This window comes from Lissotriton helveticus, chromosome 12 (assembly GCF_964261635.1).
Source record: "Lissotriton helveticus chromosome 12, aLisHel1.1, whole genome shotgun sequence".
Classification (NCBI taxonomy): Eukaryota; Metazoa; Chordata; class Amphibia; order Caudata; family Salamandridae; genus Lissotriton; species Lissotriton helveticus.
Genome location: NC_136073.1, coordinates 793,940,807 through 793,954,406, shown reverse-complemented (window position 1 = coordinate 793,954,406; position 13,600 = coordinate 793,940,807). Strand labels below are relative to the sequence as shown.

The 13,600-nt window shown below is 45.0% G+C and overlaps 1 protein-coding gene across 1 annotated transcript in view; it reads left to right on the top strand.

Moving 5' to 3' along the window:
- LOC144799124 (lipoprotein lipase-like) overlaps positions 1-13,600 on the top strand; it is an 85,167-nt gene that overhangs the window by 38,332 nt on the left and 33,235 nt on the right. Inside the window, exons 3-4 of the mRNA XM_078670322.1 lie at positions 4,097-4,276; positions 5,502-5,613. Of these exons, the coding sequence (XP_078526448.1) occupies positions 4,097-4,276; positions 5,502-5,613 (292 nt within the window). The remainder of the gene's footprint in view (positions 1-4,096; positions 4,277-5,501; positions 5,614-13,600) is intronic.

The window sequence follows — 13,600 nt, the reverse complement described above, 5'->3', positions numbered from 1 at the left end:
TTTCATTTTTTATAGCATACTAAAGAAGTTATGGAATGCCCCTATTTTATAATCCCTGTTAGAAAACTCTCTGGAGGGTGAAGAGCGGTTGTTAATATGTGGGATAATCTTCTTAGCTGGTATTCTGTATGCTGTGCCCCTTTTCTTGCAGTAAAACGTTTGATATTATGTAGTTCCAGCTCAGCTCTGTGTTAAAAAGACCACCCCTTGTTTTAATTATGTAGCCTTCATATTTTTGGCTTGTCTGCTCGTTTTAATCCTTTAATTACCGCGTTTGTGGGAATGTGGTTTGGTTTGGAAAGAGGGCGACATGGTAGGAACTGTAGGAGGTAATCCTTCCACCGGCTTACTTATTCTTACATTTTGAAATCGGGGAAACTATGAAAAATGAAAAAAAGAAATTGTGCCTACAGATTCAGGTGCCTTCCAGAAGAACTGGGACCTCAAATTGCACATAAAGAATTGTTCTATTTCTTGGTGCCCCAGTTTTTCTGAAGAAGGTGTGATTTTGTTGACAGCACAGCATGCCGGGAAATAACTCAAACCCACGTCCCGAGGTCCTCCTGGATCATGAGCTCACTGTGTCCAGGAACAGGATGGGAAACCGGGTGGACCATATCTGAAGTTTGTTGGACGGTGCCAGATGTGTAGTTCTATTGTTGAAAAAGTACCGCAGGTTCAATTTCCGCTAAATCTCGTCACCAACTGAAAACCGGAGGTTGGGGCGGGGGAATACTGACAAGCTAAATGTTGATAGTGGATAATATCAGATGCTTAGAATAGCTTTCGATCTTCAATTTTGTCCTAAGCTATTTCTGTTGTTGACTGATGAGTGGTTTCTACTGATGTTTGGTTATGATGGTCTTCACCAGGGCTTTTCTTGTCACCAGAGTTCAGGATATTGCTTTTTTAGATCTTGTTTCAACCATTTTCGGTAGGGCTTGGGCTTTTTTGTCTGTTGTTTTATTGGTGCTAGGCTGATGGTAATCCAACTCATTTATTTATTTTATATATTTGTATAGCTCTGAATAATCAGCATGTTTGACACATATCTCTCTTATGTTATACAAGTCAACATAATCACAGATTTTGAAACCATCTCTAGATTAGGAGAAAAATATTCAAATTTATTCACATTCAAGGAATGTGATAAGCATAAGAAGGAGAAAGCCGGGAACTCTGAAAAACGAGAAGTAAAACTGAAAAAGAAGTGATGCAGAAATAGCTAGTACAGACAATATAAAGTAAGAAAGATACAAGAGGGCTTACAGACAGCGTAGAGTAAATGATAGAAAAGAGGCAGTGGAGTAAGAAGACAAATGTGTAAATTCACCTATGTTCAGTCAGAGCTTCAACAATATGATTTTTTTTTTTTTTAAAGAAGGGGCATCATGGTGTGCCTTGTCTTGCTCCTGTCATTCATTAGTCACCTGATTGAGGGAGTCTTTTGTCTCTTAGCTTTGGTGGGTTTGTATTTTTAACGTGCGTTGAATGGCTGTCAAAAAGGTTAACCTGGTCTATGCTAAAATGCTTGATACTGGACTTGGAGTTTTTCATAAGGATACATCCCAGTGTGTGGCCTTTTGAGCTGTCAAGGCTTTCAACAAGTTAAGTTGGCTGAGTGACTTTGTCTTCTGAGTCATTCAGAATTGGCAGCTTGTAGGCACTGGTTGCAAGATCAGGGCCGGCTTTAGCACCGGTGGCGCCCAGTGCAGCAATGTTTGTTAGTGCCCCCCAATGACCACCTCCGCCACGGATTCCCTCACTACCACCCTTTAACAGTGGTAATCGAGTCTCCATAAGCACTCTCTCAGATGCATTTAGTTAGTTTCATAATGTCACTCATACCAGTGTAGGGTGTCAGAGCAATTTACATCACACACACATGGAGACAATAAATTGTACGTGTGTAAATCAGTGTATAGTAAATGTTACATAAGGCAGAGGCCTGCAAGGTATAGGAGTCACAACTCATTTATACTGATAGGCAGTATTGTTTAAGAGTGCTTGGTCTGGAAAAGCACAAACTCAGTATTTAAAATATAGCACCATGGTTGGGTGTTCTCTTTAATAATAAGAATTGATATCTACCCAAATGAACCCTTTTTGCAACATTGGGATAATGAAAGCCCTTTAAAAGTTTACTGTTCGATATTAGGATTTTAACTTATAAACTGCAACGCAGAAAAGGATCTCTCCGGCAAAAGCCATATCCTACTGACCTATTTACATTATATAAACTTTGGGATCTGTATGGTACATGGCAGCAGGCAGATAAACCCTCTGCGCTACTTTATGATGAGTCAAAACGTCCACCAGACAAAACTCTGAACATTAATCACTGGAGTTACCTTGATATTTTTATTGTTGGCTGAAAATTGGAGGCAAGGAAAGTGGCAGCAGGGACTTTCAAAACAAACGAACTCCCCGGGAAGTCAGCACCCTGTGCGGTGGCACCCGTCACACCGCCCTAAAGCTGGCAGATCAATGGTGTGTTAGAAAGTTTTTGAAGTTGTATTTAGACTTCTGATGTTCTATGGGGAAGTAGTATTGTGAAGTTATTTTTTGTGTACATTAGGGCTAGGCCTTCAGGGGTTTGAGGGATCTCATGGTTATTGGTTGAAGCCTAATGGACTGCTGTTAACAATGCTGAATCCTTCTCAGTTGAGTAAACGGCTGACGCAGTAGACTCGCTTTTGATTATGATGTGGTGCCAAACCCAGTCTAAGGTGCCTCTCAGTTAAGTATCACTGCGGTGTTTATTGATGCAGATCATACCTTCAGCAGGAATGTGTTTCCTGCCCTTGTTTGCTGAGGCCGGTAGAAAGTACATGCTACGTAAGATGCACTAATATTGGTGTCATGGAGGGAAATTTGATCTCCTGTTCTTGATACTGCTGTGATCTGTAATCCATGGGGATATTTGTGATCCCGGGGTTCTGTCATTTTCCATTGATAGTGGTTTGAAGAATTGTAACAATGCCAGCAGACAGATTATCCTGAATAGGAAATGTGGATCCACCAGAACTTAGGATGTTGACTCTTATCCTGCCACTAGAGCAATAACCTATCCTGGGACAAAAGCTCAGATTTCACTGTTGTCATGCGAGATGATATTCCATCAACAAAGGGAATCCGATCAATGGTCTTCATTTTCCAAGTATTGTTGAGATCCAAGTTTCGTAGTATTGCGCAGTTGAAGAATTGTTTGTGGGATGAAGGGTCACCACTTGCTAGGCATTAGGCATGGGAATTGTGCTGGCCTTTAGAGAGGTGTTGGTGTGTATCGCTGGATCGGGAAGAATGTTGACGTATCCTTTTACCATGATCTTAGGAATATCCTAGCTGTCTTACTGGTATTTACACAGCAATTGGATATGCTGAACGGTTCAGTGGGAGCTGAAGGATTCTAGCAGAAGTCGGGGGAACTAATTTTTGGGAGTTGTTTTGGAAATATTGCACATTTGCGGGAACATATTCTACCAGGGCTTAAATATGGATCATAGCAAGGAACTCAACAAAACTTTGGGTAGGGTGATAATCAATATTTCTCACGTGTAATAAAAACTTCAGACATGCCTAACTGAAACACTATGTCCACATAAGAACAACACTTAAATCCTTTCAAAATTAGATATTGACACTGCTTGAATAGGGGGCTTAAATGTATAGATTGCCCCAGTTTACTGTTTTGTAAACTATTGCATAGGCTTAAAATTATATTTGTTTTGATGTGTAGCGTATCCTTGTTTATTTCAGTGTGATGTTTGAAGTTTCTGTGTATGTCAAATATGTATATTAGGCATTGGAGGATTTTAATTATTTAATGATGGTGCCTCTTTCCTTTTGTCTTTGTGTATTTGATACTTTTAGTAATTGTGTACCATTTCCATCTCAGCCTGAAGTTTATCTAAGATTTGTTTAAGAAATCCTGTACTCTAAAAATATTTCAAAAATGAAATGATAAAAATCAGTGTATATTTTCAGGCAAGTTCCTATTTTGTTGATATAGATGTACCATTTGTTAAAGGTATGCCTGTGATGACGCTACTGCTCCTGCATCTTTAAGCAAAAATTTAACTTTTATCAATTTCAGGTGACGGGAATGTACGAGAGTTGGGTACCAAAGTTGGTAGATGCCTTGTACAAGCGGGAGCCTGACTCTAACGTGGTGGTGGTGGACTGGCTCAGCCGCGCTCAGCAGCACTATCCGGTATCTGCTGGATACACGCAGCTGGTGGGACAGGATGTTGCCAAGTTTATAGACTGGATGGAGGTAAGTGCCTTGGAAAGCTTCTGGTGGAAGTCATATTGCATTGAATTGTGTTCGATTCATGGAGTCACATTTATATCTTAACCAGTGTCCAGTACTTTTTTGGAGTGTCATTCTTTAATATTTCCTAGTGGATCTCCATGGGTTTAGGAGAAATCTAGGCAATCAATTGATGAACTTGGAATCCTTGTGGCGACTCCTATAAGATTTGAGATATAATTGCTATTGGATAGTAGTATTATTTCCTATGACTTGAGAGCTGAATATTGCACTTTTGAGTACTGTTACATAACATGTAGTCCCAATTAAACAATACTCAGTTCGCTGATGGGGAAGGATGTAAGGGTGATTTGCCGTTGCTAGTGCTACAATTGTTAGATAATGGCAGAGATGAGTACTGAGCGATTAATTCAATCCACCAAAATGAGTCTTCAAAGACCGCAAGATGTGAAGGCGATTTCATATAGGGCAGTCCTATAAAATTCTCTTAAAAATTCCTAAAGAAAATTAGTTTGACCTGTTACAGAATAATGAGACCCTAGGGTGTAGTAGCAACCACTAAGCAAACAATTTAGTTTGGTTGGTGACCCGTAGGAGGTCAACATACACAGGGCCGAACTGGGAACAGCAACCAGCCCTGGCAGATTGGTGCTCGACTGGCCCCGGGAATGGGTGTGTGCTAGTAAGAAGCACGCTCTCCATTTTGTTACAGAGGGCTGATATTGCACCACTGCACTCACTACAAAATGGCCCCACAGCCACAAAACCGCCCCCACCCCCCTCTGACTCACCGAGGAAATGCCCAGTGCCTGCTACGGCCAGTCCGGCCTTGAGCATGCAACCCAAGAGGCCGGTAATTGGAGCCCTGGGCTGGTGGCCTGCGGGGACTCTGACCCAAGGCTGGTCATAGCTTCTCCACTTGGGTAGGCATGGAAGGCCTTCACTGGCCCACATGACTTGAAGCCCTGTGAGATCCTGAAAGCTAATATATTTGTCTGTAACATCTGCCTATTCTGTGTTGGTACAATAAAGATCATCACCCCACTCACAGACTATTTACAGTTCTAAGAGATAGTAAACCTTAACCTCCATGTCTGATGAAAAAAACTGTACACTTGTTCTTGTAAATTCCACTTATTTATTGATGTTGTTTTAATCTGAAAATTGATATCCCCAAATTTGCGGGTACATTCTAAAATGCAAGTTTTTTTTGTTTTGCTTTTCCAAGGGGGAGTTTAATTATCCAGTTGATAATGTTCACTTGTTGGGATATAGTCTTGGTGCACACGCTGCTGGGGTTGCAGGAAGTTTAACTAAAAAGAAAGTTCAAAGAATTACAGGTAAGAGCACTTATGACATTGTGGTGTCCCTTGCCTGAAGTACTTGCAATTGTCTTGTGTACCAAATAAATCTCACCATTAGGGGAGGCAAATAAGTAGGGCCCTGACTTAAATTGTCACAACAATGAGGGGAATATGTGGGAGCCTGATTATCATATATTCCTAATATTCTACTAGTTAAAACAATACAGAAGAACAACCTTAAGTAATCCTGGGAATGCTGCGTTACATCATGAAAATATCGCGGCAAGCAATGCCCGGCAATGGCAAAAATTACCAACAGTAAAAGAGGGTCAGTGTTTACTCTAGAGTAGTATTTTTTAATCCAACAGAATGGGGAAATAATTGCAATAACTATCAATCTAAGTTATTGCTCATTTCATTTTCAGTGCAAGGGTAATACCAAGTTTTCCAATGGTAACCCCCACCACCCCTTAGGCTTTATTATGAGTTGCCCCTATATTCATGAGGTAATGCCACACCCAGCAAATTGTAGTGCCTCAGACAACAGTATTTTACTATGCCATCGTCTCATCTGATTCGTAGTACATCTGCTAGAATGTGAGATCAAAATAAAAATAGTAGATTTGGCTCAATTTACATGTTTGGCCTTTTTTTGTTTTTTTTGTTTACACTGTTGGCATTTTCCCTGGTTATCAATGGAGAAATATTGGGGTGGCGGGTGGAAGAAAACTACTTTCTGGGTTGGTTTTGGCTACACAACTCAGAATGCTAATTTGTGCACAAACTCCTGTTTGTGCACAAATCATGATTCACATGGAACTCAGAAGAGTTTATAAAATGTCGAGTTTTGTAGGAGAAAAAAACGCGGCATCCTAAATTTGCACGAAACCCTGTTTTGCTCAAAGGTAACTTGTCGGAAGGTCTCATGCATTGCATCAACATCATAATCAAGTGCAAACATTCACCTGCAATATTTTAATGTTGCACGTGACAATGTTTACTATGAACACATGTCAACTAGTGAGCTAAAAACAGGGATTGTCAGATTTGGAGAATTTTATCTGAGATGGGGAAAGTGTAAAGAGAAATGCCTCAAGGTTGCTGCTGTTCCCTGCTTCTTTGACATTTGCATGCAACCACTGGCCAACCTGTTCGCAGATAATGATTTTCTAACAAGGAGGTACACTAGTGTCACACAATTCACACTCAAGCTAAGTCAAGGTTCCATTAACAACCAGAAGATAGCTCCTGGAAGCTGGGCATCTGGCCTTGTCCTAGTGGCAGCATGACCGAGATCCTCCTCCTCTCAGATACACACAGACTCTTCCTGTCCGATCGGCCCGCACTTATTAGTCCACTTCAATTTTTCATCCCGCGTGGAATCTGGGAGTCCTATTCAATTGGAGCTTGTGGCTCCCCCGCCAAGTTAAGCGATGAATTAGATCAGTTCAGTCTCATCTCGCTATTTCACACGCATATCTGTAAACACTTCAGAGCGACTTGAGCCACTTTGATTGGTTGTCCTTAAAGGCCATTCATAGCAATTGACTAGAATTTAGGGCATAAGAATTGGGAAAGAAAAGATTTGGGGTTGCTCAGCATAAAGATCACAGACAACGTTGTAGAATGATTTCACATCCCAAGGGAGGGTGGGTTAGAGGATAGTACACAAGTGGTCCCAGGATGTAGCTTTAGTCTACCCCTTCCACTGATGAGGCACAATACATGGACAAGAGCCACCCGTATCTTTGAATATGTTAATTGGGTCAGATCTGTCGCTGGTCTGTACAGTTCGGATGCTTCCAAGTTCGCCTCTGGAATAGTGGCTGTTGTTAGACTAGAATCTGCATTGAGAACTGCGCATACGTGGTACAGGCTGCTCAGCAACGACTTCCAAGGGATGACGATGATCTGGCTTTCATTAACTGGTGAGCGCATGTCTGAATGCAATATGTTGGCTCGCCCTTTAGCGAGTATCTGGATGTCATTGTTTATTAAAAATAAAAAAATAAAACAGGAAATGCAACCAGGAATTGCAGTTCCTTGCCAAAGGTTTATTTTCATCATTTCAATAAAAGGACCAGGAAAGGCTTAAGTACAGTCTCTGGCTCTTCTGCTTCATGGATGCCTTCTGGTGATCTTCCAGGAGTCACGGAGCGGTGAGATGTGAAAGCTCGATGGAACTCTCCATAGGGATATTCTGGGGTTTGATAACCTAAAGGCTCTCCCAGGCTCTGCTCCTCCTTCATAATACGTACATCTCTGGTTAAGCTTTTTACAGAATACCGGCAAGGCCTTCGTAGCTGAATCCTAATGGAATGCAAATTGCCTGTTTTTATAATTCTTACCTATAGTTAGCCTGAACCACTTCCTCACGTTATGGTCCTTGGAAACCACTTAGCTCGCCATGATAAACAAGAAGGGTGTGTAATCAGAAATCAAATAATCGATATACGTTCTGGATTTCTCCGTGTAGGTTGTTGGTCTCAATCAATCAATCAATCACAGGCATTTATATAGCGCACTACTTACCCGGAGGGTCTCAAGGCGCTAGGGGGGGGGGGGTGCTGCTACTGCTCGTATAGCCAGGTCTTGAGCTTCTTCCTGAAGGAGAGGTGGTCTTGGGTCAGGCGCAGGTCGGTCGGTAGGGAGTTCCAGGTCTTGGCGGCCAGGTAGGAGAAGGACCTCCCTCCCGTTGTCGTTCTTCGGATGCGGGGGACGGCGGCGAGGGCGTGGTTGGCTGATCGGAGGTGTCGTTTGGGAGCGTAGAAGTTGATGCGGTTGTTGAGGTAGCTGGGGCCTTGATCGTGTAGGGCTTTGTGTGCGTGGGTGAGGAGGCGGAAGGTGATTCTTTTGTTGACGGGGAGCCAATGCATGTCTCTCAGATGTTCGGAGATGTGGCTGTGTCGTGGGATGTCGAGGATGAGTCTGGCTGAGGCGTTCTGGATCCGCTGGAGTCTCTTCTGGAGCTTGGCGGTGGTTCCGCCGTAGAGGGCGTTGCCGTAGTCCAGTCGGCTGGTGACGAGGGCCTGGGTGACCGTCTTCCTGGTCTCGGTGGGGATCCACCGGAAGATCTTCCGTAGCATGCGCAGGATGTTGAAGCATGACGAGGAGACGGCGTTGACTTGTCTGGTCATGGTGAGGGAGGAGTCCAAGATGAAGCCCAGGTTGCGTGCGTGGTCTGTCGGTTTGGGTGCGCTGCCCAGGGCAGGGGGCCACCAGGAGTTGTCCCAGGCAGAGGGTGATGATCCAAGGATGAGGACTTCCGTCTTGTCAGAGTTCAGTTTCAGGCGGCTGCTCGACATCCACTCGGCTACGTCTTTCATCCCTTCGTGAAGGTTGGCTCTGGCGGCGGCGGGGTCGTTGGTCAGGGAGAGGATCAGCTGGGTGTCGTCAGCGTAGGAGATGATGTTGAGGTTGTGCTGGCGTGCGATGGCCGCAAGGGGGCTCATGTAGACGTTGAAGAGTGTTGGGCTGAGCGAAGAGCCTTGAGGGACGCCGCAGATGACTTCGGTGGCCTCTGACTTGTACGGTGGTAGACGGACTCTCTGTGTTCTTCCGTTGAGGAATGAGATGATCCAATCCAGTGCCTTCTCCTGGATTCCGATGTTGCTGAGGCGCTGCACTAGGGTGCGGTGGCAGACAGTGTCGAATGCCGCGGAGAGGTCCAGGAGGATGAGGGCCGCTGTTTCTCCGTTGTCCATCAGGGCTCGGATGTCATCGGTGGCGGCGATGAGGGCGGTCTCGGTGCCGTGGTTGGCTCGGAAGTCCGACTGAGAGGGGTCGAGGGATCCATTCGTCTCGAGGAAGGCGGCCAGCTGCTTGTTGACGGTCTTCTCGATGACTTTGGCTGGGAACGGGAGGAGCGAGATGGGGCAGTAATTCGTGAGTTCGGTGGGGTCCGCTGTAGGTTTCTTGAGTAGGGCGCTGAGTTCGGCGTGCTTCCAGCTCTCCGGGAAGGTGGCGGTGTCGAAGGAGGTGTTGATGATGTCCCGCAGGTGGGGTGCGATGATTGTGTCGGCCCTGTTGAAGACGTGGTGAGGGCAGGGGTCGGTCGGAGATCCGGAATGGATGGAGTTCATCAAGCGGATGGTGTCTTCGGTGCTGATCGGAGTCCAGGCGCGGAGGGTGGTGGTGGGGGGCGGTGGTTCGGTTGTGACGTGCGTCGGTTGAGTGCTTAAGCTGTTGTGTATGTCCGCGATCTTGTTGTGGAAGTAGGAGGCGAGGGAGTTGCAGAGGTCTTGCGACGGGGAGATGTCGTTGTTTCCGGCGTTGGGGTTGGAGAGCTCTTTGACGATGTTGAAGAGTTCCTTGCAGTTGTGTGCGTTGTTGTCCAGCCGGTCCTTGAATGCGGTTTTCTTAGTGGCGCGGATCAGTTGGTGGTGCTTCCGGGTGGCAAGCTTGAGGGCGGTCATGTTGTCCGGTGTTGGTTCTCTTCTCCAGGCTTTCTCGAGGGCTCGGCAGTTCTTCTTGGAGCTCTTGAGTTCGTCGGTGAACCATGGGGCCTTCTTGCTGCCAGGTCTGCTAGGCGGGGTCCTCAGTGGGGCGAGTTCGTCCGCGCAGTAGTTGATCCACTTCGTGAGGTTGTCGGCGGCCTGGCTGGGGTTCGTTGAGCTGGCGGGGGGGTGCTGGCTCAGGGAAGCGGCGAGCTGGTCAGCTGTGATCTTGTTCCAGTTTCTTCGAGCAACCGGTTGCTGGTGGTGGTGGATCGTCGTTCTTGTGAAGGTGAAGTGGATGCAGCTGTGGTCTGTCCAATGGAGTCCGGTGGCGTGGCTGAAGGCGATGTCTTTGCTGGATGAGAAGACGGCGTCGAGTGTGTGTCCTGCGAGGTGGGTGGGGGTGGATACCAGCTGCCCAAAAAAGTGGACAGTCACTGCTGGGAAGGAAACTAACAGTAACTTGGTTGAGGCCTCTAGATCAAACTCTATAAGCACCTTCCTGGTAGTTGTTGTTAACCTAGATAGAGCCTTAGCGGACTCTTGAAGTCATATCTGAATCCACACTTTGGACATAGTTTAAATCTCTGCACCTTGATTCTGGGGTCTTTCAGGATCCCATAAAGGCCAAGCATGTCTATGAAGAGATGCTACAGATATTCTTTCAAAGACCTAATTATGATTTCTCTGGGCTTCCAACCAAGTGGACATTGTTGTAGTGAGAGCATTTCTAAGACTTTAGTCTTATCTTTTTGGAATTGAACCTCTGTGATGAGCACTTTCCCTTGTGAGATCTTGGTTTCCCATGTATCTTCAAAAGGTTGTTCAGGGAATCCACTGCTGTGAAATCTTGATTTCAGTGTGTTCCCCTGTCGCTGCGTACTTGTTTAGCAATGCTGCTAGTTCTTGCTTGGTATCATGTCGTGCTCATCTGTGTCTGCCATTGGTGCATCTTTTAAAGAGTCTCCAGAGTTTCTGCAGGGGCCTTCATTGTCTCAGGTGATGTTATCCTCTGAGACCTTTTCCTATAACACTAGTCGAGAATGGAATGCCACTCATTCAAGGACCGAAGAGTCTCCAATGCGTGGGACGGGACACAAAATGGCGCATGTGCTGCCATCGCACACTACCATTTTCGTCCACTCAAGTTATTGTTCTTGCATTTATGTAGTTCTCCATACTCCAAAGGAGGCACCAAAGTAGATTTGTTTTTGCCTACCACGCTCCATTGGAGTGATTAGAATTGAAAAGTGTGTCTGTTGTGTGGCTTATGTGGATAGTTTTTTGATGTTGTGGTTCTATTGTTCTGTCGCACGACCATGTTGCTAAAAGTAGTGAGTGGTAGATAGATGCTGGTTTATGGCTGGATAGAAAGGATTTGAGTGTAGTGTGGTAGTGGCGTAACGGAAAATGATAGAGCCCCACTGCAGCATGTGATGGTGGCCCGAACCTCCAAGGTTTCATTGGTTTTGGGCTGAATTGGGTTGGGGATCGTCCACTTGAAGGGTTGAGGACCCCTCTGCACCGCACGGGCTGCAGGAGCCTGTGTTACACCCCTGTAGTGTGGCATACATGGAAATTGTTTTGCTGTTGTAGGTTTATAGCTGAGATGGCTCAAACCATGTCACAGTAAGCACGTTTCACCGTCTATGCACAGGTGTAGGATAAAAGAGCGGGAAAAGATGTGGTTATGCATTCGTGGCAGATACCTAGCGATGTTGGGTGGTCTGTATCCTACAGTTTTAAGCACATGCCATACAGGCATAGGCAGTGCCCAGAGGTGAATAATGCTACCCGTGGATGTGTTTTGGTATTGCCATTTGCAAAAGGCAATCTTTATTCCATCAGGAAACTACACTCCAAGAACACAAATATTTAGACGATACTTGTAGGCAGACATTAATAGTCACCGGGTCTGCAGTAGACCCCAATCGATGAACCCACTGAGAGCTTGCCCTTTAAGACAATTATCAGACACCATAGCTGGGTCATGATGTTGACGGAGGGACTCCAAAGTGCACCCCTTTTTATGAGGTAGCTAATACCCCCACTGCTCAAGTTCTGTGTGGACTCAGAGGGGTGGCAGCATAATCCAGGCGTTCATCCAGTATCTTCCCTCGAGACTGTTGTGCTTTGCTTCTGCCTCATCTCTGTCCATTCCACGCTCCAAACGTCCCAAAGGGAGGCAGAGCCTTTTCCTTTCTTGCTGCCAAGGCATGGAGTGAGCTCCTCGTGAACCTCGCCTGATCCCCTCTGAGACCATATTCCGAAAAATACCTAGAACCTGTCTTTTCTCCATAGGGCAATACGTTTTTTGTTGGTGAGTACATACCTGGGCTTAGGCCGTTAGCACATACACACTCTTCGGGGTAGCCGTGCACTGTGTAAATCGCTCATTCATTCATTCATCAATGGTGAGGGGATCGACCGGCATTGCTGAACCTCTCCCTCCGTATGAGACCCAATATATCTTCAGCTTAATGATGAGTTTAAGGTTGCCGGAGGCCAATCATCCCTTCCAAAAGGCTCAGTATCTTAGGTCCTATTACATTTCTGGTAGCTGCATAGCTATTATGCCAGTTTTGGCCTCATTCATCTTGTCCCTTGATCACAGAGGCTACATTAAAATGGCTGCTAAGCAAACATGCAGGTTTATGGCGCTAAGATCTCCTTCCGCCCTAGTGTCAACACTTGCCTTTTCTGCCTACTTTTTTGAGCAGGTGGGCAACACTCAAAGTGGTCTGAGACCCTGAGGCGAGCAGAAGTGGTGAAATCACCTGCACCAAAGTTCCACTGATGGCTTCTTAGAAACAAAGGGAAATACCATGTTTAATGTCCAGGACACGCGCCCATTGCAAGTGCAAAACAAATGCCCCTACTCTTGGAAATTTGTAGGACGGACGGAGGAGGTTACATTTTCATGGACAAACTATGGTTATCCACATTTTATACATGGTCAACCAGGGATTGTTGGAAGTAGGTTTGGAATTAGGGTAAGTAAAAATGTAAGAAACAGTTGATAATATACCTTTTTTAATGTCAATAAATTAATCAGAGGTTGCAGTGTAGCAGTATTCCTAATGCTAAAGGAAAAGTGGTTGTTGAAGTTTCGTTATTGTCATTTCTCCGCAAAGGCATTTATCGGTAACTGGTTTTCATTGTAGGGGAGACTCTGACAGGGTATTTCTCTGATGTAGTTTCACTGTAAACATAGGTTTTGAAACCTTATTTTTTCTGTAGGGTCTTCTCTGTAAAGTTGTTCTGTGAAACTAATTTTCTCTGTAAGGGTTTCTCTGTATGGTTATTTCTCTGTAATTACTTTTTCTGCAGTTCTTTGTCTGTAAATGTATTTCTCTGTACAGGTGTTATTTGTTATGATACAAATCCCACTTGGCTTCAGCATTAATTAGTTGTGAGTTATAATTGATCTAGCCCTACAAGGTAAGCTCATCAACAATTTCTGGTAATACAGCTGAGTTTACAACCCACAATTTTAAACACCGAGCGGCCGATTCATAATTTGGCAGATGGAGGTTCGGCAGTGATGACTATGGAGTAATTGACTCTGTTACCTTGACTGCACCTCC